This window comes from Cebidichthys violaceus, unplaced genomic scaffold (genome assembly GCF_023349555.1).
Source record: "Cebidichthys violaceus isolate CVI_PGR_0920_01 unplaced genomic scaffold, fCebVio1.0.p SCAF_23, whole genome shotgun sequence".
In the NCBI taxonomy this organism is placed as follows: Eukaryota; Metazoa; Chordata; class Actinopteri; order Perciformes; family Stichaeidae; genus Cebidichthys; species Cebidichthys violaceus.
This window is the reverse complement of record NW_027176406.1, coordinates 2,980,320-3,001,105: the sequence shown is the minus strand read 5'-3', so window position 1 is coordinate 3,001,105 and position 20,786 is coordinate 2,980,320. Positions and strand designations below refer to the sequence as shown.

Genomic DNA, 20,786 nt, shown 5'->3' with positions numbered 1-20,786 from the left:
ATAGTGCATCAGCAGCGTTCAATAAAGCCTTCCAAAAGCGTTATTGATTGCTGTAGATTTACTGTGAAAGCTGCTTTCAAAATGCTCTAAAGCGCTACTGATGTCAGTTTGAACACTTACTCAAAGTCGTTCCCTGAAATAGTTTTCAGTAAAATATCAGTCCAGGCACCGATTGATACATCGCTGACATCCAGGTCAAATGACACAGAACAAGCATATTTACTATCATTCTAAATTACAAATACATTTTCATGTATCCCTATTTGAAAGTCATTAAAGAGAAATGAACAAGAGGAGACAGGATAAACAATGAAGCCAGTTTTAATGGGCCACTTAAAGGAGCTCTTACAGAATCCACACTCAGTGAAACAACACGTTGGGTTATTGTTTGACCCCCTGTGTTGTGGCGCTTACCAGCAATCCCTCGTTCCAGTCCCACATGCACTGGTTGTCCTGATCTGCACCACAGTTCAACAGGTGTCAAATCACTGTATATGTGAAAGTAATGCTAAAAAAAAAAATCAGAATATCAATAGAACTAACAACAATTACAATAATATCAATCATTAATCTGTGTCTGAAGAATTATTATATCAATATATGTTCCCTTCATACATTTTACATACACTTTACATCTATATTCACTTTAATTTGTGTTTTTATTGACAGCAGTACTATGTTCCTGTTGACCTTTGACCTCTCAACAGGCAGGCTCAAATATTCCAGTTGTGATTGGTTGGTGAGCTCCGCCACTAACTGACGTGGGCCAGCTCCACCCTGGGGACCAAAACACCGATTCACATAACGTCACACACACACACACACACACACACACACACACACACACACACACACACACACACACAGCCCCTGGGGGGGAGTCAAGGAGACCCTGTGGGGAGAGTCCATGAATGCTGAAGAACGTAAATCCTGTGGAATGACACTGGAGAGGTGTGTGGGGCTCGATGGAGGTCGGCACCAGCAAGCGTTGCAAGAAGAGCATCGATGTGACTGGACACATCAACAGCTGCAGTTTGTTTTTCTATTTTGGCTCTAAAGCTTCCTGGTTTGTGCTGAATTAGACATCTGCGACACCTACAGAGCTCAGCCTAGTCGAGCTGCTCTACGTTGTGCACTCAAAATAAAAATGGCATCCTCTTCGTCGAAAGGAGTGAGGGTTTGCGCTTAGCTTTACGTCTGCGATGGAGGAGTGCGAGCATGAAGAAAAAAAAAAAGGTCAAAGACATGCTGAGGATTCTCTGGAAATGAAAAGGCAAATTTGTGGCAGAAAATGCCAACGTGAGGTAAAGCCTGTACCCACAGAGCTAGAGTACATAATGGAGGGGCATGTAACTAGCACTTCCCAGAGAGAGACAGGGATATCTAACTGATCCAACTGCTTAACGCTTTCCTATGCTGAGACACACGCCAGAAGTCTGTTACCAGCTGTTACCCTTTTGGCTTTTCACAAGAGAGAAGACAGAAGAGACCTGAACTTCCTGGCTCAGATGGAAGATTATCTTCATAATGCACGACGGAGAAAAGTAAACATTGCCTTTCCAGTTTTCCATCCCATTAAGAAATGTGTGATTGAAGTGTGAGGTCTCTCTCTCTCTTTTCTCCTCTGGCCAACTCAAACCCCGTCTCAGACTTGTGTCTCACTTCTAACACGACGAGTCTTCCTCACCATCATCATCTCTTTAATCCTCTCAGCCAATTCCTCCATCTCCCTTGTGTTACTAGCCTTCTGCTTTTCCTCTACACCCTTCTGCTTCTCCATCTCTATCTCGCTCTCTCCATCTCTCTTTGAGTAGGATTCTCTGTGGGCACAGGCTGCGGGTCAGCAGGATCCGGCAGGATCGTCGCTGACCATCCCTTTCTCAAGGATGGCGTCCAGAGGTCCTGCCGCCCTCTGCTGCTGGCTCTGGAACTGTAACTGGAGCTGGGTTAGGGCTGGGGGTTGAGTATAGGCCGGTGGTTTTGAAACAGTTTGAACCAGAGGGAGAGCTGGTGGCTGGGGATGTTGTTGGGGAAGCGGATGGAGATAAGCCTGAGGTGCTGTCTGGGATTGCGGCTGGGTTTGGGACTGGTGGAGTGGAGGAGGCTGTGGGTGGGTCTTGGCCTGAGGCTGTTGCTGTATCTGGACCTGCTGGGGCTGGTGATGAGGATGGTGCTGAAGCTGTGGGGAAGCTGCTCCGTTCTTACTGAGCCCACAGGACTGAGCTGCACAGTGGATCTGACGCAGAGTGTCCAGTGCCTCGCTCTTAGCGTGCTTCAGCAGGTCTGCCTGGCCCTGAGATAGAGAGAGACAGAAAGAGACGCCGCTTTGTTAACAACACGTGGAGACATGAATAGCAGGGAACATCTGCTGATATCCTTTCCCTCAGGGCTGCTTCATCTTACATTCTATCCGAGTAAGACAACATCCTCTAGATCTGTGCTACATTTTCTGACCAGGTCTCTTTTGAAAAAAAAGATTTTAATCTTTTAATTTAAATAAAATGAAATAAGGGAAGAAAATTAGGTAAGTTTGTATAGGAACACTTTTTCCTCAGCGGACTGACTTAGAAAATGCAGAAGGGGGCAGTATAAAGCCACCAGCTGGTTGCCAGCCAGCCAGTCAGTCATACCGCTCCTCTTAGCTGGTGAATAGAGCTGGCATATGGTGATAATGTTATACTGCATTTCTGCTCTTTATTTGGGAGCACCCCAGAGACGAATCCCTGCCATATGTGGAGGAAGTGGTCAGGGCAGGCATCCTGCTTTACAGCACTGTCAAGTCAATCCGGGGCCACTGCCATGGCTGCCTGCCACCTTAAGTTGGCCGTCTCTGTTATGTGGAAATGTGGTTGAGTCTTTTCCACAGGCGGTTATATCTGTGAATGAGAGGTGCTTATATTGTTAGAACTGGCCAAAAAAATAAAGATTGGAAATCTGACCACATGCTTTTTAAGAACTCTTTCCACATCTAGAGTATTTAAATCTCTTGGGCATGACAAGGCTCTTTGAGTGTCCGGTCGGACTGCACCTTACTCCACCTTCACTTCAACATCTGTTCACAAACAAGTTAAGAGCATTTCTCATTGGTGGATCTGTCTATTTTCCCTCCCTCCCACTGAACTTCAGTCTGGACGCGGTCTGACCTGAAGTGACAGCTCATTAACTTAACATCCCCATGAAGAGGCACAGAATGACCCCTTCTGCAGCAGTCTAAAGTGAACTGCCAATGGCGAAAGGGATAACGTCCTCAGTCAGCAAGGCAGGCACAGCAGTCTGAGTAAAGGCGCTGCCCTGCACACAATAACCAACGCCTTACTCCCAGGTGATGGTAACATGCTGCGAGTGGCCTTCTACCTGAGCCACTCCAGCACGCAAAGCACGAGCATGAATAAATCATATGTTTGAAAAAATAAAAAAATAAAAATCCAGAAATTATGTAAGTCATGACTCACCAGGCATAAAATAAGACAGCGAGAAGACTGCTCTGTGCTGCCAGAGCTAAATCACGACGGCACTCGTATTCGGGTACATTCACCAGCTGGCCTGAAGCTATCCAAGGGGGGCTAAGCCTGAACAAGGGCAGCCACCAAATCCCACCACTAGATCCTCATTAAGTTCTCTCCTAATCTCCTACTTGTTTATCAAAATCATTCCATCCCCATGACAGAAATTGGACACTCAATAACCAGCCTTTACTGTATATTCTCTATCGCTGCCCCTTCCCTCTAGAACTCTCCCCCCCAGCACCTCAGACATTCTCCGTCACTCGCCACTTTGAAATCTGCACTTAAAACTCACCCGTTTACATCTGCTTTTAACCTGTGACGCCAGTTATGTATGCTTTTGCTTTGATTTTTTCCACTGTTGTTATGTCATCTCTCTATTATTGCTCTTATTGTTTCTGTTTTTACCACGTAAAGCGCCTTTGAGTACCTTTTAAAGCGCTATACAAATAAAATGTAGTACTATTATAATTATTATTATATTATCATAAGCTTGTTGACCTAGCTAGAGAGTCTGTAAGTTCCCACTTGAACCATCATCTATAGAACAACTGCGAGCCCAAGAGTGTAACCACATAAAACGAGAACTAGAACGGCAACAGTGGAAGCGTTTTGATGGAGCTACTTTAGCAGGGGCTTGATTAGTAATGTAATAAAATACTTCAAACAACAGTTAATTACAGTGGAAACTACAATGGTGAGTGATTTGGTAGGCAACAAGTATCCACATGTTTTTGGAGCCCGCTATTCTTCCAAAAGAAGAAACTACAATATGCCTCTCTTTATGTCTCTCTGACTTTGCTTTTCTTGTGGCAGCGAGGTAAGAAGAGTGACAGGATCGTCTCACTGGCAGAAAAAGGCAAATAGACTCCTTCACCATGACAGCTGTGATCTGACATTCAAAGTACGGTTGAAGAGCCAGTTTGAGAAACAGAGAGAGTACACGATTCTTCCTCTCACAGCTTCCCCTCCATCGCCCATTAGGGGCCCGTGGGGCCCACCAGAGGGCGCTGGTGTAGTTAGTGTAGTTGTAAGTTAGAGGCCTCTCTCTAATTCAGACACAATAATGGCAAACTTAACTTTGTCTACTTCATAAAATGTTTGCAATTTTTCATCACATTACGAATAAAATCTCTTCTCTAGAAACACATTGCTTTGTAGTGTGTGTAAATGTGTCTTTGTGCCTATAACTACAGTAATAATGACTCGTGTGGATTATTTAACAACAGTACGATTTAGTTATTTTTAGAAATACCTCATCGATTGCGTGACTTAATCATTTTTAATTCATTCATATTTAAAGGAAAAGATAAAAAAATAAAAAATAATAATAATAATTGAACTATGAATGGTTCAAAAGGAAAACTTGGTTAACATATATAAACAAAAGCCCTGTTCTGTTTTCCATGTCTTCTTATCGGAGCGGAAACTGTGGATTTAAAGACTTGAAACATCTTTAATATTGTCATTTGGTTGTCATATATGTTGGTATGGTAAGATGTGTCGTCAGATCTTCATTGTGTGTTTTTTGGATGACATTGTTCGGCTGGAATTGTGTCGTCTCTCCTGTTAGTGATACATTGGTCACAGCAATCGCAGTGTCTTACTCGCACACAGTTGTGAAAGTATGGTTCAATGTGATACATCTATGGTATGTTTGGATTGCATCATCTTCTTCTATGAATGTTGTGTGGCCCCACGGAAATTTTCATACCAAAATCGCCACTGCTGCTGAGGATCTGGAGTGGATAACAGGTGAAATAGCTGCGCATGGCTGCCAGCCTTGGCAAACATGCACCAGGCTCTCACCAAATGTTCAGTATGAGACACAGCTTACAACTGAAGAATGGGAGGAGGAAGGGGGGGTGGGGGGGTGGTGTGCACGCCAAGATGCCTTCACGTTGAGAATGAGGCTCATGGAAGAAATTAGAGGACTAGGGAAGGACGACGGAGGGATGTGTGTGTTTGGAGAGACGGGGCAGGGATGGGAGGAGTTTAGGGTTGATGGAGGGAGCGCGGGTGAGAAAGGGATTATGTTTGGGTGTCAACCTGTTATGCTATTTAAGCACATGGGTTTCCCAATTCTACAGAGTGCCATGAAGCTTAATTAAGATAAATCTTGCAGTCGCACATACTGTTGCTGTATTAGTGCAGGAAAAAAAATAAGAACACAAATACATTTAGCACTGATGTATTGCTGCTGTAGCCATTACCTTCACTCGTGCTGAAAGGTTAATCAATGAGTTAAAATGTAGCAGAAACAGTTTTGATAATCAATTGATTATTGAGGTTATTTATCAACAAAGTTGTTTCCTGTATCCTAAATGTGAGGTTTTGCTTCTTTTATTATTAACCATTTTATACTATAGTAAAAAAGATATAGTATTTATTTAGTAAATATAATAGAATTTATAAACTTAAACTAATAATAGTTAGTTACAACTAGCAATCTTTACTATCTTCCTTTCTGAGAAGGCAGACGTGAAAAGGCAAAGAAGAATCACGCAATCAAACATTGACCTAACCTGACACTCAAGCAAAAAGCTCAGCCAAGGGAGCTTCTTCACTCAATACTAAATGATTTCAGGGTGATGAGATGAGATAAAAATATCCTGGCTGCTCTGTCCTTGCTTAGCAATACAGGCCCACTGTGCTGAGCAGCATGTGGTGTTTTATCAGCGCATCACAGCCTCGTAAAAGCAATGAGATGAGGGCGTTGGGCAACCATATCTCACCGTGCCATGGGGCAGGTGCAGACAACAACGCATTCTGCTGAGCATCGTCTTCAGGGCATGTCCAAGGGAGCCAATGTGCCCTTATGAGGAATAACAGTGCAGGGTGTGTGTGTGTCTACGAATAAGTGTGAACAATCCTATCATGTCTTGTCAAGATAGTTGCACGAGCAAATAAATAAAACAGTGTTTGGAATCAACAGTAATTAATTAAGAGATTAGAAGGGATTAGAGAGGAGGCAAATGCAATTAGCCCACAGGGCTTTCTTAAGACACCATGTAGTTTAATCTCAGCAACAGAATCTGGGATTGCTTATCCAGTTGATTATAGTCTCCAAAATAATCTCACATGTTGACATCAATCAAAGGTATTAGCCGGTACTTGACTCAAACTGGAGGTATATATAGTACAGTTATAAGGGTATTTGTTGTGCTCAGTCCATCTCACCTTGAGGACAGTGATGTTCCACGCGTAGCTCTCCATGGCCTTCTGAAGTTTGCGGCCTTTCAGACCTTCCTTTGCTCCAATGCGATGCAGGTCCTCATGGAAGTCCAGACCTGCACACAGACAACGACACACACATGACATGAATAAAGATTATAAAGTTTGTATCAGTGAAGCCCAAAACAGAACTGCAATGTAAAAAGGACATTTTAGAAAGTTATAGACTGTCTTAAAGTATTGTATTTATATAAAAACTAAACTAAGTGTCCAGACAAGTAAGGGCAATTACTTCACTTAAACCTAATTAAAGAATTTGGCTGAATTTGTCTCGTCCCATTGAGAGTTGTTGACAGCTGCTGTTGTATTTTGTATCATGTTTGTATGCAGGGACATACTGGGACTGAAATTCCGCCTGGGACTCAGATGGAGAGGCCTCTTATGCGACTGCCCGGAGTGCGCTAGCCAAACACTTTTTGGCAGTATGTTTAAAACATACACAGTTTTTGTGGTATAAAGACAATCTGATGATGCTGAAGACCTTCAAGACACCTAAGGATGTTTGGCTAACACCTGCCTCCTCAGTATGTATAAGCATGTCACCCTATGTACTGAATCAAAACAAGATGGCCAGACAAGCCGAGGTGAGCTGGAGCACAATGAAAATGACTGAGCCTTAAAGGAGGATCAGTTCAAATTGGGAGGGACATGTCGTATCCCCCCTCGATATTTAAAGTATTGGTTAAGCCAAGTCTGACAGGCAGCGTTGTGCTTTGCGCTCTGGCCCCCGCTGCGGCCAAGGAGTTGGAAAATAAAAACCCTATGACCACAAGCCGGTTCGGCCTGGCACGGTTTGGCCTGGCACGGTTCGGCCTGGCATGGTTCGGCCTGGCACGGTTCGGCCTGGCACGGTTTGGCCTGGCACGGTTCAGCCGTTCGGTAGTCTTCCAGATGGCCAGCCTGCCCATGTATGTATGTATGTATTATATCAAGTTAATATATATTGTTTGCCTTGTACCTAAATGTATGTACTATGCGCGCTTGTGTGTCTATGTGCACTTATGACTGCGTGCATGTGTGTGTACATAATATAAACATGCATATCTCTACGTATGTATACTAGTACACATTAAGGGCTGCTTCTATATGCATGTGTACTTATATGTGTATACCTGTTTATAATTGCACATCTACTGTGTATCCTGAGGAGGTAACCAGAGCACAAAATGATTTAAGTATAGGAGTTATACAGAGCGTGTATACCTCTGACAAGGGTGGCCAGTCTGTAGATTTATAAGATATAAACATCAAAGTGACCTTTTTTAGCCTGCTTTGTTCACATTTTCACTGTTCTGCAGTGGGTACAACACAAAGTCTGGAGAACAAAAGTCAGCACCTTAAAGGTTGCAATAGCAGTTCAAAAACAAAGTGCTGCATTCCTAATAGGGGTAAAATTGAGGTAGCGCAACGCAGGCTAACCTTTAATTAGTCTATCAGGAGGTCCGGCTTCATTTAGCCCACGCAGACCATTACTAATCCTCTGGGCTTTAAGAACAAACTCCTCCCAAAGCTGTGTGTCTCAGCCACCGGCCTTATGCCACCCCAGCTTTGATTCACCGATAAGACATTGAAGACACAGAATACGCTACCATTCAAAAAAAGCCCATCATCACAAGTCATTCATTCTTTAGTTCTCTGTTCCTTTAGTGACTAGTAGGCAGATACGGCACCTCGACTGTTGGCAAGAGAAGTCTTTAATTAAATAATTATTTTGTTAAAGAGCAGAATTACCTCAGCCCAGTGGCAGACTCCTACTTGTTTCCAAGGGAAGAGATAAACAACACAACAACATTATTTTGGTTTTACCGTTAAATGCTCCTCCAAACCAAAGCTTAAATAGTTTTTACTTTTTAATTTCATTTCAGTGAAGTTTCAGTTTTCAGAACGGTTCAGTTTTTACAGATTTATTTTGTTCGGGCCAGGTATAATGTCTCAGAAGTACAAAATAAATGGTTGGAGAACTGTGTGTGGCCATAATATTTAATGTTTCCAGTAATCTCAAAACTCCCTAAGTGTCCAATTTGAAGCAATTGAGGCACAGCGCCATCTCTTGGCATGTCTGTTCAATTTCTGTGGTTCAATGCCACAAGAGTTGACAGGCATTGATCCAGTCTCCTTTTTTCCCCCCGCAGTGGCATATTATATAGTGTGCTATGGCTAAAAAACATTTGTATTTGTTTTTTAATCATGCAATATCGTTTCAGTTTAGTTTTTCACAAAGGATACTCTTTTATTTAGTTTCAGTTTACTAACAATATGCTTGTTTTAGTTAACTACGCACCCAGGCAAGGTCAGCGTAGAAAGCAATATTTAAACATTTAAAAGGTTACAACAAATTCTTGTCTTACCAAACTCCTCTTTAAAAATATTTTAGGTTACAACTCACTTTACTCACATCATGAGAACTATTGCTACTCTATGACTTCATACACATCTCCACCAAGTATTTGTTTTTCAACCACACCAAACGTATGCAAATGTCATTCCAGCAACTTGACATAATTGCATGTTTGACACTGACTACAAGAGTATTTTCAAAAATAATCTGCAGCACACTTAAAACAGATCAAGAGGTCAAGACGTAAATACAGAAAACATGATCTCTGGCCTTCAGTGCACATCAGACACACAAAAAAAGAGCCAGGGCCTCTGTTGATCTTTAATTTCTATATAATTGGTGATGTAGGGCCCTTGCAGAATCTCTCTTTCAGAGCCTGAAAGTTGTGTTAACAGGGTTTAGGGCTGATTTGATCTTCTAATCTGGTGTAGTTAATGGGCTGCTGCTGGTGCAGAGCTGAGCTGAGCCAAGGAGATCGCAGGACTTGGGGAGAAAAGCAGACAGGGAGCTGAATAAGAGATGAAATTAGCTGGAGGCGGCTCGTCGCAATACGGCCTCTTCAAGCATTTAATTTCCCAATTATTAAGCATTTCCTTTCCCCAACAGTCACACAGCTGCTGTTCCTTACTGTCACTTAAACTAATAATAATAAACAAAATGTGGCCCCATGGCACACTCTGAAGAGACAGGATCTTATGCTTTGCTTCTCTACTGGAAAGAGAAAGAGCGAGAGAAATCGGTGCTTAGACAGACAGGAGGACCGAAGGGACGACGACACGTCTTCTCTGAGTAGACACATACATGCAGACACAAAAACACACTGCTCGGTACAGGCTTACAGTCTCTGCATAGAACAGAAAGTTCTTTTTTGCCTTTGTAATGAGTACTGCAGCAGAACCTCCTATGCTCCAGATACACATGCACAGAAATGGAGACAGCTACAGGCAGAGATAATAAAATCAAACAGAATGATGAAAAACAAAGATGGAAAAGGGGGTGAGGAGGAGATAAATACAGTCTGATCAGTGTTTCATTAATTCATCAAGTCATACACACCGCAAAGGCCTGGCAGAATATCATAATAATAGAGAAGGGAATATTTTCACGGGAAAACAATGACAAAGCCGGGGATGATAAAGGGCGGGAGATGTCTTTATCCCTTGGATTTCCATGGTAATGGAGTCTACATGGAGTCAAATCATACCAACAAAATCACAGTGGTCAGATAGAGGAGAGAGTCTGCATGGGAGGGGAATATCAATAAATAAGCACGGTCAGGCTTGCAGGAAGGCAGCAGCTTTCAAATTCATGCCAGTTTGTGCCTGGTTCAAGGCGGGATGCAGGGCTACAGCCATCGATATGCATCGTGTTATGAGCGACTCCTCTAAAGGTTCTATCATTTTAACTGATCGAATTGTGATGAAATCAAATTCTAAACTGATATAAAATATTCAGGCATCTTGCTCCCTGTGTGCTCTCGCTGCAAGCCTGTATGCAGCAGGCCTACCTGTCTCCTCTCAGAGCGCTGTGCACTCGGACTGCAGGCCGGAGCTGTGCTAGTCATCCAAACTGATCAAATCATATGGGCAGAAAATCCGCTACAGGAGCTACATCTGTCATTACGAATAAAAGGATGTCTGTACTCTCATCAATCGTGATGTTCTTTAGTTTGAAATTTGTCAGAGACACCGCTGAAAACCCTTTTGGAAGCTGTGGAGCAAAGGCTATAGGAGAAGGAGTGAGAGTTGTTCTCTTTATACACAAACTGATTAGATATGCGTACAGACACATAAGCCAGTGTAGACAGACGCAAACACACAGTGGAGGTGCCAGAGTGTGCATCCCAGCTGTTGATCTGGTCGCCCATTAGCAGGGTGTGGGAGATGGCGAGTCAATAGTGCCCGGGGGGGGGGGGGGGGGGGGTCATCCAGCACCTCTCCATCCTCATCAACACGTCAGCTTCACGACCCAAATTAAACTGATTATCTGCAATAATGACTGGGCATAAACTGAACACAGGAAGGAAAGAGGAGAGAAGTAAGAGCCATAGTAACCTAAAAACTGTCCCCCATTGCCGTTTCTCATCGCCCGCTGTATGAACGGTGAAACTGCAAACGTGACACCCATTCCACGTTGCTTTAATATAAAACGAAAGGCAATTTAGGAGGTAAGAGGTTAGTTCAAGTCGCTCACTTCAGACTGCAGCCTGCGCGTCATTGTGATTGTGGCTTTGTCACAGCAGCGATTTGCTGATGAGCAGAGCACACTTTTAATGGTGGTAGGTCAAACGTGTCAGATCCAATCAAAAGCCTTTAATTTAGGTGCAGCGCGCGCGCACACACACACACACACACACACACACACACACACACACACACACACACACACACACACACACACACACACACACACAAACCCATTCCAAATTCTCTCACCAATGCTCACAGCCTGTCCTCTTTTTCCACTTCCCACAGAGCCATTACACCAAAATTATGCCTTCGGCTTCCGGGTCGATCAAAAGAGACAAACCTTCAATTCCATGCAAATCCACCATCGTATGCCTCCACTCTCTGATTCTCTGTTTTCAGGCCGTTGCTATTGTCATGCTCAGTCTCTATATAATCATATGGCTTATGAGATGGCTTCTGAAGGGTGCATTCACCGCTTGTCAGTCTATCAAAAGAGGTAAATTCATGCTTTGCCAGCCATTACAATGCAGTTGAAGCATTTTGTTGGGGATTCACGGGTGCAACCAAATGTCCTCCGTAGTTTTTCTGCTCTCTCTCTCTCTCTCTCTCTCTCTCTCTCTCTCTCTCTCTCTCTCTCTCTCTCTCGGATATAAAATGCTTATAATGAACTGAGACACATGCTAAACAAGACAAAGATGACAGAAAGAGCGAGATTGTGTTTTTGCTCGGAGACAGGTGAGTCTGTATAGCATTTCATTAGATCCACTGATTGTAAGATTAGATTGAAGAAGCTCAACCTTCTCAATTTGTCACATATTCAGCACCATGAAGGTCATGTTTAAGCACATTTTTAATTATTTTCACAGTACACAATCTCGAGGCTAGCATTACTGTAATAATATGGCTATAGTGATGCATTTCCTTTTCCATTTGCACTGAACCGTATGGTTAGAACTAGACTTCAAACTCGATGGACCATTATGAAAGAATTCTGCATATTTGCGACCAAAAGCAGCATCAGATGCACAGACGTCAGGGACCTGATGAGACAGGAAGCAGATGGAGGGGACAAAGAGCATGCTGAGAGGAGGAGCGGGACAGAAGTGACTGCATTAATATCGGAAAGTAATTACTTTATTAACGAGGGGGGAGATTATTAAAGCAGATCTAAAAATGTTGACTTTCGGCGGCAGTATCAAGCATCATAATTTCCCAATCAAGCATTTATTCCTATCTTGAAATATTCCTAATTGATATTCAGTTCATTGCTTCTGTGATTATGAATGTACAATATGTTATACTGCTTTTAAATTTCATCAGCTCTGTATTCTGAACAACCATACTTTACATTCCCTTAGGTCAACAAGGTTTACGTTTCATTAAAACTTTAGAATTGTTATTTCTCAATTCTGATTTGAGGCAATAGGTTAGATTATGTAGCTTCTTTTTTTCTTTTTTTTTTTACACATAAGAAGCTTAGTAAGTGGATTCTGGAAAACAGTGCTGGGGCATCTGTTTCTGTGGCAGCCTGTTGGAAAACCACAGTATGTTAGAGAAAGAGCTGCCATTTGTACACTACATTCATCTTTCAGCCTCATGCATCAAAACTACAACAACTACGACGAAGCATGAATGAACACACATGGCAGTGATGTACATTTATGATTGGTGGCGGTTTGGATTGAGGCATGTGTGTTTGCGCTGGGGGCAGGGGAGTGGGCGATAGGGAAAGTGCTATGTTTGGCATGCAGCTGAGGCCCCTCAGGGCTGTCACTCCAACCCTCTGCCTCATTGTATCGCCTTTGCATAATGCAGCACTTACAGAAAAAAAAAACCTTGAAACTCCAAATTTAGGAATTTCCATGTTTTCACTTCAATTGGATTGTAAGGATTACATGCTCTTTGAGAAAATGCTTCAACCCCTGGGCTTTTGAGGACCTTTCGAAAATAAATTACTATAAACAAGCATGCTTGCGAGGCACAACACAAGGTTGATTTTCTTACTGTAGCTCCGGAAAATGTGTCATTTTTCACCAGACTGCAGCAGTAAGCTGAGCATCAGCCTCCTGTATCCAGCTACTGACTGCTTGCTGAGAGTGTGGCTGTGGCTGTGTGGGGTTTTAAGATCTGCTTAACTCTGCAGTCATCGCCTTTGAAGATGCTTCCAGCTCTGGGCTGGGGAACCTCAGAGCCAGGGGACAACTCTGAGATTGAAGCCGCAGCGTTCAACCTACATCCCTGGGTAATTGCACAACACGAATATCAGCTTGGCATGTTGTGGTGGGGGTGAGTGAAGCATATGCCTGCCTCTGTGTGACACCAGGGAGTAATGCTGGGCATAGCGGGCTTAAATTGGCTTATCGGCCTCAGGATATTGGGTTGGCATGAGCCAGTGAGTGAGCATTCCCTTTCTACTTTGTGTTCATCATACGCCGCAACAACACACAGACAGCAAATGGCTTTCCATGTTGACACCAACCATTCCAAACTACAATAAGCCTGAATCTGTATGTTTCATTAGTCTTAGTTATGTCTTTGGTTGCCTACGGAAAGAATAAGGAGGTATAAACATGCAAAATGAAGACGTCAGCATTCAAACTATGTGCTCCCATTTGAGGAGCTCTTCAGCAGAGGCACTGCTGCGTAGCAGAGAAGCAAAGCAAATGAGTAACAATTAGTGCTGAATGAAAAAGAGGCTGGAGAAGACAAGACACAGGATTTCTTAATTCGAGGCAGATTCTCTCCTAACAATCTTATTCGGCTGAATTTTGTCCTCAACCCTAAAAAGGCCGGACCTCTTACGAGCACCCTTTTTAAAAATGCTTCAATTCCATCCTATTTTCTCTAGTTTTGCAATCCCTCCAACCTGACATCACTAACACTCTTCTACTCTCAACTGATGTTTATGCGCTCTGTCCTCTCTCTCCTGTGGCCTTTTCTTTGTGTGGCTGGCTGATTGTTTTCACCTGCCCACTGACATGATAACTACTCAGTGCTGACTGATGATGGCCTGTTTTATCGACAGCAGCCACTGCTGTTGATGTTGATGGAGATGCTGCAGCAGCCGGATACACGACATTCATTTTATTAGGCAGGAGGACACGACACACAATACGTTTGAAGGCTACAGATGCACGCTCTCACGGCGCACAATTCATCTGGACCGAAGACGCAGAGCAGCTAAAAAACATTAATTAATCTCCTCAAACAAATGTATGTTGCTTTGTGTCGTATTTTTCTTATTAAAATTAAAGAAACATGCAAGTAATTTGTGTCTAATACAGTCGTTTTTCCTCACAGTAGCAGACTTATCCTGCTTTGTTTCATTGTGCTGCTGCTTCCTTTTTGAAATGTCTCAAATGAAGAAAATCTTCATTCAAAAAAACCAACAAAAACCGGAAAAATCTCTATTTTTGCAGCCAAACAAAATATCAGCTTGGATAACACATTCGGTTGTGAAGATGTAGAGGATGAACTGGAATGTTAAACTCATCCCATAACGCGGCGTACCTGCCCGTTGTGCTTGTGTGAGCTTGGAGTAGACGACGTCGGCCGACTCGATCAGTGTTCTGCTGGTTTGGATCATCTAGAAGACAAAAGAAGGCGTGCGCTTAATTTGCATCACATCTCAGCATCATACCCAGACAAACACTGGGACCATCAACGTATAGTAGAAGACGGTTTGGGTTTAGAAGCAAAGAGAAACACCAAGAGGGAAACACTTTATATAAATTGCTGAGAAGTGTTATCTTGTCCCATTGTTAGGCTATAACCTAACAGATTTGATCCCCTCAACAGCAAGTATTTGGGCTAAACACTTAGCTTCTATGTTAACAGGCACACTAACGTACCGTGTTTAACCCAATCAGAGGAGCGTAGCTGTCATGTGGTGTGTCGTGCTCAGATTTCTAGTACAAAAGTAAGCTAAATACAATTCATGTGAAAAGCTAAGCTATAAGCAGTCAGTTTAGTATTACAGCCTTATTACTCCAGTGTTTAACTGTAAATATAGGCTTGCAAAAAGCAAGAGGGCTTAAAGATTTGCTTTCCAAACAAGCTTCTACTGTGGCCTCACACCTAATACAGTGGATTATATAAACTGTACCTATACTCTCAAACCACCTCTGTATGTAGAGTAACTTATTATTCATTAGAGATGCAACAATTAGTCGATTAAATGGTAAGTCCATCAAAAGAAAAGTACATTTAGAGCTACTCAGATTCAAATTCCTTATGCAATGAGTGTCAACATACTTGGCATAAATGGTTGATTCTGTCTCTGAACATCTGCATTGAAATCACACATGTATTTGTACCACAATGATATCAAGAGTGGCAGAGATGAAACTGCCTATTATCACCTCTACTTTTGCATCTGACCAGCGCTAGTTTGAGCCATAAACATCATCCCACAGGCTGAGGAGGAGCAGCTGGACCAGCCCTGCAGCACGGAGGAGGAAGCTAATTAAGTTTCACACTCCTTGTCAGCAGGGAGACAGGAAGTGGACTCTCATACCGTGTGTGCATGTGCATGCCTCTCCTTGTTTTGCTATCCTTATGAGAACTGGTATTAGTGCAAACAGTTTCGTTAAAAATGACGTCATTTTGGACAGTCCCTAAAGGAAAAATCTCAAATCCGTGGAATATGTGATGCCTAATATATGAAGTATTTGATGACTCTACATTTCCAATCATTTTTTCACCAACCCCCAAAAGTCAGTGAGTGGTGTGAGTTGTATGCGTAGGTGAGAATTGTAGCAATAGTGAAAGTAAGACTGAGAGCAAATCTTTCAAACAGCGGCAAAAAAAAGTGTCCTGAATGCAACGTGTCTTGAAGCTGCACTGCATTCTGGTCTTGAAAATAGCACCTCGGCCTCTATTGTTGTAGGTTTCTCTCTTCGTTGAGAGCAGTTGAGTAAAGAAAAAAGAAGCTCATCACAAAATGTCATCACTTTGGCCGAAAAACACGTTTTGTGAGGTCACAGAGACCTTTGACCACCAAATTATTTAGTTTTCAGTTCAACCTTGAGTCTAAATAGTTTGTGCCACGGACAACTCATAAACATAATTCCTCTGTCCACGGCTGGCATAAAAATAATTTAAAAAACACCATCAGTATGAACCCAGAAAATGTTAGTACACAATGCCTTTGTTGTGTTCAAGCATCTTGGGTCAATTTCTTCTTAATGGTGAGTGTAGTCAATGAAGGGGACATATAAATAAACGGACAGCTATGGGTGCGTATAAGCTGGAAACAGAGTTCCAGTGTGCTTTGTTCAGCTGAGGGTTACAACGCTGGCTGACTGAGGACACGGACCGCACACTGATATCCTACAGTTAATGGCCGGGTTTTGGCAGCCATGAAGTCACATGCGTTTACACTCTCACACACACACACACATACAGAAAACACATTGGATCCTCTGTTCTTGAGCAGGGTGTGTGGCAACAGGCCAACCTCTGGGAGGCAAACACTCAGCTGACCAGACCAAGCATCAGGACAAGACCATAGGTTAATGTACGCACAACATGCTATTAAGTCCTCAGGCTATAATCACCTTTGAAAACTGCAAACCACTGGTGCTCTCTTAGGAATAATGGTTCCAAAAAGGTTCTTTCTGAAGGGCTGAGGGTCTTCCCAGAAACATTTATTTCTGGAAAAACTCTTTTTTTTCCGAGGGTTGTTAATGTGACCCATGATTATTGTGAGTCGCAGTGCACCAGATCAGCCACAGCTCTTTAGGAACCTCATGGCATGGGACGATTAAATCACTCTAATTTCCACTTCTCTACAAGATAGAAAGCTAGACAGCTTTTTCAAGTCGCCTGATATTCGTGATTTGTGATTATCATGATAATAGAAACTCACCCAATCAACTTATTAGGAGTGTTTTTCTTATCGTCCTATCCCTGCTCATGAGGAACCTTTAGTGGGTTCTAGATGAAACCCTTGGAACATAAAAGAGTTCTCAGTAGAACCCCCTGGTTGTGTTTTTGCTAGCATCCTTAGAAGGTGGGGAGGACCTGGATAGATTCTCCAAAGAGGGTTCTGAGTGGAACCTTTCACAGCTGGCTCTAGGTATAACCTATAACTTAGGGTTATAGGTGGAACCTTTATAAAAGGTCCTATCAGGAACCAAAAAGGTTTATCCTATGGGGACAAGCAATACAACGATATATGGTTCAGAAAAAGGGAGATGTGTGATGTTAAAAGCCTGCGAATAAAAGTTCTCTAAACTCTGAAATATGGAGTCTGGGTCTGCTTTCCTGCCTGTCCCCTGCCTGTCCCCTGTCCCCTTTTTTTGTGGACTGGAGCGTGAGAGTTGCTCTGACAGTCCCAAACTTCCTGCCTGATGCGAGGCCTCATAAAAGTCCAAGCAGATTCTATTTGGAGCCGCTCGCTGCGTCGTTCCTGATGTCAGTGCACTCCTGTAGGTGTCAGCAGCAGGAGCGCAGACGACCTGAGCAGCGTGGACCTAACAACCTTGTTCCTCGCTCATGACCCACTTCACCAGCCCCCCACCAAGCCTCGCAGGACGGAAGAGGAAGCAGCGGGTGATAACTAATTACAGACAGAGTCCTTCATCCCCCCCACCCCCCCACCCCCGGGGCCGTGCCAATGTCAAGTGGTGAAAAATGCAGTGTTCTGAGGAGGCGGGGTGGAGAGGGACACGTGAAATTATACAATGAGTATCTGCAGTTTGACAATCTGGTTTTAGCCATGTTCAGAGGCCTTGTGTAAAACACATCCAGCTGTGCGGATGCTTGAATCAAATGATGTGCAAACTAGCATTAAGGGAGGAAGCAAACCACCATTCCTCTCTGTTTATTGTTCTGTTTTACTTTTGTAAGCGCAGCACCTATGAAGATCTGCACAGAGCAGTTATGTTACCATACTTAAATGCCTGAGTGCTTTGACATTTTATCTTTTCCTGAAGTACATACTCAAAGAGAGGTTACACACTGTAATAAGATTGTTATTGTCTCACATGAACACTGTACAAGATAAACATGCGCGTGTACTGAATTTGTAATTTAGTATTTCTGTTCATAAGATTGCTCTAATGTGTAATGCCATACGCAGTCGTTCACAACAGCAGTCTAAGCATTTCTGTTTGCCTGACAGCATCACGTGCGCTCCTTTGTGTCTGTGCAGGGTTGTTACCATGTCATAGGCGTTGAGCACTTTGCGCAGCAGCTCAGGCACAGGACCCTGAGCCTCCATGGTGGGGTAAGTCTCGCTCAGGTCCACGGTTACCCTCAGCGACCGCTCGCTGTTCATCAGCCAGGTGGACACAGTCAGGATACACTGCTTCATGTTGGCCGCCGGGGTCAGGCCACAGAGCTCCTTGAAGGACACCAAGGCATTCTGGGAGAGAAAACAACCACAATGAAGGATTTGGGTGTGAACACATAAAAAGGCCTAACTAAAACTGCATTTGTGTCAATTTTGTTTTTATTTATTACGGTAGATGTTCACTCTTTCTAAAATGCTCTGGGAAGAAGCATTAATCACCAGCATAATTAAATAAGTAAAGAAGACATACATAATATGTATGTCCTTGTGCTCTGAACCTCTTAGCTGTCCCTACAGCACCAAAGTAACTAAAGCAACTAAGACAAATTAATGTACAGTTATGTGCTTGGCAAATGAGGTGATTGTAGTCCTGATTAAATGGCAAATATTGCAGCCACTCTATGCATACGACCTCGAGTGAGGAGATTTAATGAGCGGGATTGTGACATTGGCCCTCAGGCCAGAAACGAGATAAGATAACAGAGTGTTTGTCTTGGTGTCAGCAAAACTATCAGGTTCCCATAACGTCAGTCTGCTCAGTCAACAGCCCAGATGTTCTGGAGACAAACATCTGACCAGCCTGAAGGATATGTACATTCAGTCCCTCGTCCTTCTCTTTCTAAATTCCTCCTCCTCTTTGTTCGCCCTTTTCTTCTTTATGTTTATCTTTCTTCTCTCGCTGCAAATATCTAACTTAAAACTAGCAAAATTAAGTAATTACCAAAGCATTCTTCTCCTTATGATCCTGTTTCTACGTGGACCACCGACCATTTTAGCGTTCTGCTGCTAGATAAATAAATAAAGAAAGTCATTTAACATGTACTGTTTATTTAATCTAGTACTGTTCGCAAATCTTTGTTTTCCATCAGGGGCAGCTGTAGCTCAGTTAGCGTGGTTCTGCCATCAATCACAAAGTAAGTGCTCCTCCTCTCCACATGTGTCCTTGAGCGAGACACTGAACCCCACATTGCTCTAATGTATGGGACGCATCTACCAAATAAACTTAATGTGTCACAAAAGAAAGACAAAATATGCAAGCACTGGCAAACCTTTCAGATAACTTTGGTTCGTACACCTTCAATAATCTCCAAACAAAAAACTAAGTTGGCATGTTCTGAGATTTAGAACCAATACAAAAAACTGAACTTGGTTTTTGATTTACTGTCTTATAAGATTTCTGCACAACCATCCTGATGCCTTACATCAACCTGAAATTATTGAACAGTGTAATTTTTTTCTTCTCCAATTTGATCATTTGTTCGAACTCTCACAATAGAACCGATGCATTTTTTGAGCAGCCAGCCTGTTTTCCAGTCCACCGAAACCAGAGTTTCTGCACGTCTGAGTTCAAAGGCTTTGCAGCCCCAGCAACCAGGCAACTGCCTCTCACAGCATATCATTCTTCTGCCAGCATGGGAATTCAAGCAACCAAACCAGGCCCACTGTTTTTCACACGGCACCCCATTTGTTAATTTGGTTTTAACGCAGCCAAAAAGGAGAGTTTGACAGAGTGAGGTGAGTGAAGAGAAAGGGACGGTGAAAGAGAAGGAGTTCAAAAGAGCAGTCTCAAAGGATCGAGTCTTCGACTGCAAAGAAAACTGCAGATCTTGTTCTTTTATGTGACTTTTTATGCTTCCATCTTGGCCAATACTCCCTAAAAAAATAAAACAATAAAAGAGATTCTGAATCTCGATGGGGAATATTCCTGGTAAAATAAAGATAAATAAATAAAAACATGAATCTTTCAAAACACAAGGCAGGTAAGAGAGCGTGAGAGAGAATAAGAGTGCCAGTGTTGGTACTTGGGAATCCGTGGACACACTCTGCAGTGTGGGAACCAGCTGTCTCCCTGGGCTAGACCTCAAGGAAAAATCCACCCCCCAACCACCCCCTACCCCAGAGGATGTGCTGTCACTGCGGGGCCCGACCTCTCTGTAGACGGAGAGGGTGGCCAGGGGACGCAGTCGAAATCTGTATGCTGTGCCTCAGCCACCGTTAACACCTCTTGGGCCATTGAGCACAGCCAGGGGAAGAAACACAATGGTGGAAGCGGGACTGGGGTGCTAGATTAAACCTGGTGTGTGAGAGCTAGAAGCATGTGTGTGACTACATGTGTTTATGTCTCAGTGTGGTCTGAGTCACAGCTATTAGCATTCATTATGCTTTGTATTATTCCACGCATGTGTGCATGGGACCACATGCGTGAATGTTTTTTTCAATAATTG

The 20,786-nt window shown here is 43.1% G+C and overlaps 1 protein-coding gene across 1 annotated transcript in view; it reads right to left on the bottom strand.

Moving 5' to 3' along the window:
- Positions 1–303: 303 nt before the first annotated feature.
- Positions 304–20,786, bottom strand: part of stat5a (signal transducer and activator of transcription 5a) — an 87,851-nt gene continuing 67,368 nt past the window's right edge. The window contains 4 exon segments of the mRNA XM_068719070.1: positions 304–2,293; positions 6,684–6,793; positions 14,775–14,850; positions 18,430–18,633. Of these exon segments, the coding sequence (XP_068575171.1) occupies positions 1,841–2,293; positions 6,684–6,793; positions 14,775–14,850; positions 18,430–18,633 (843 nt within the window). The 3' untranslated portion in view covers positions 304–1,840.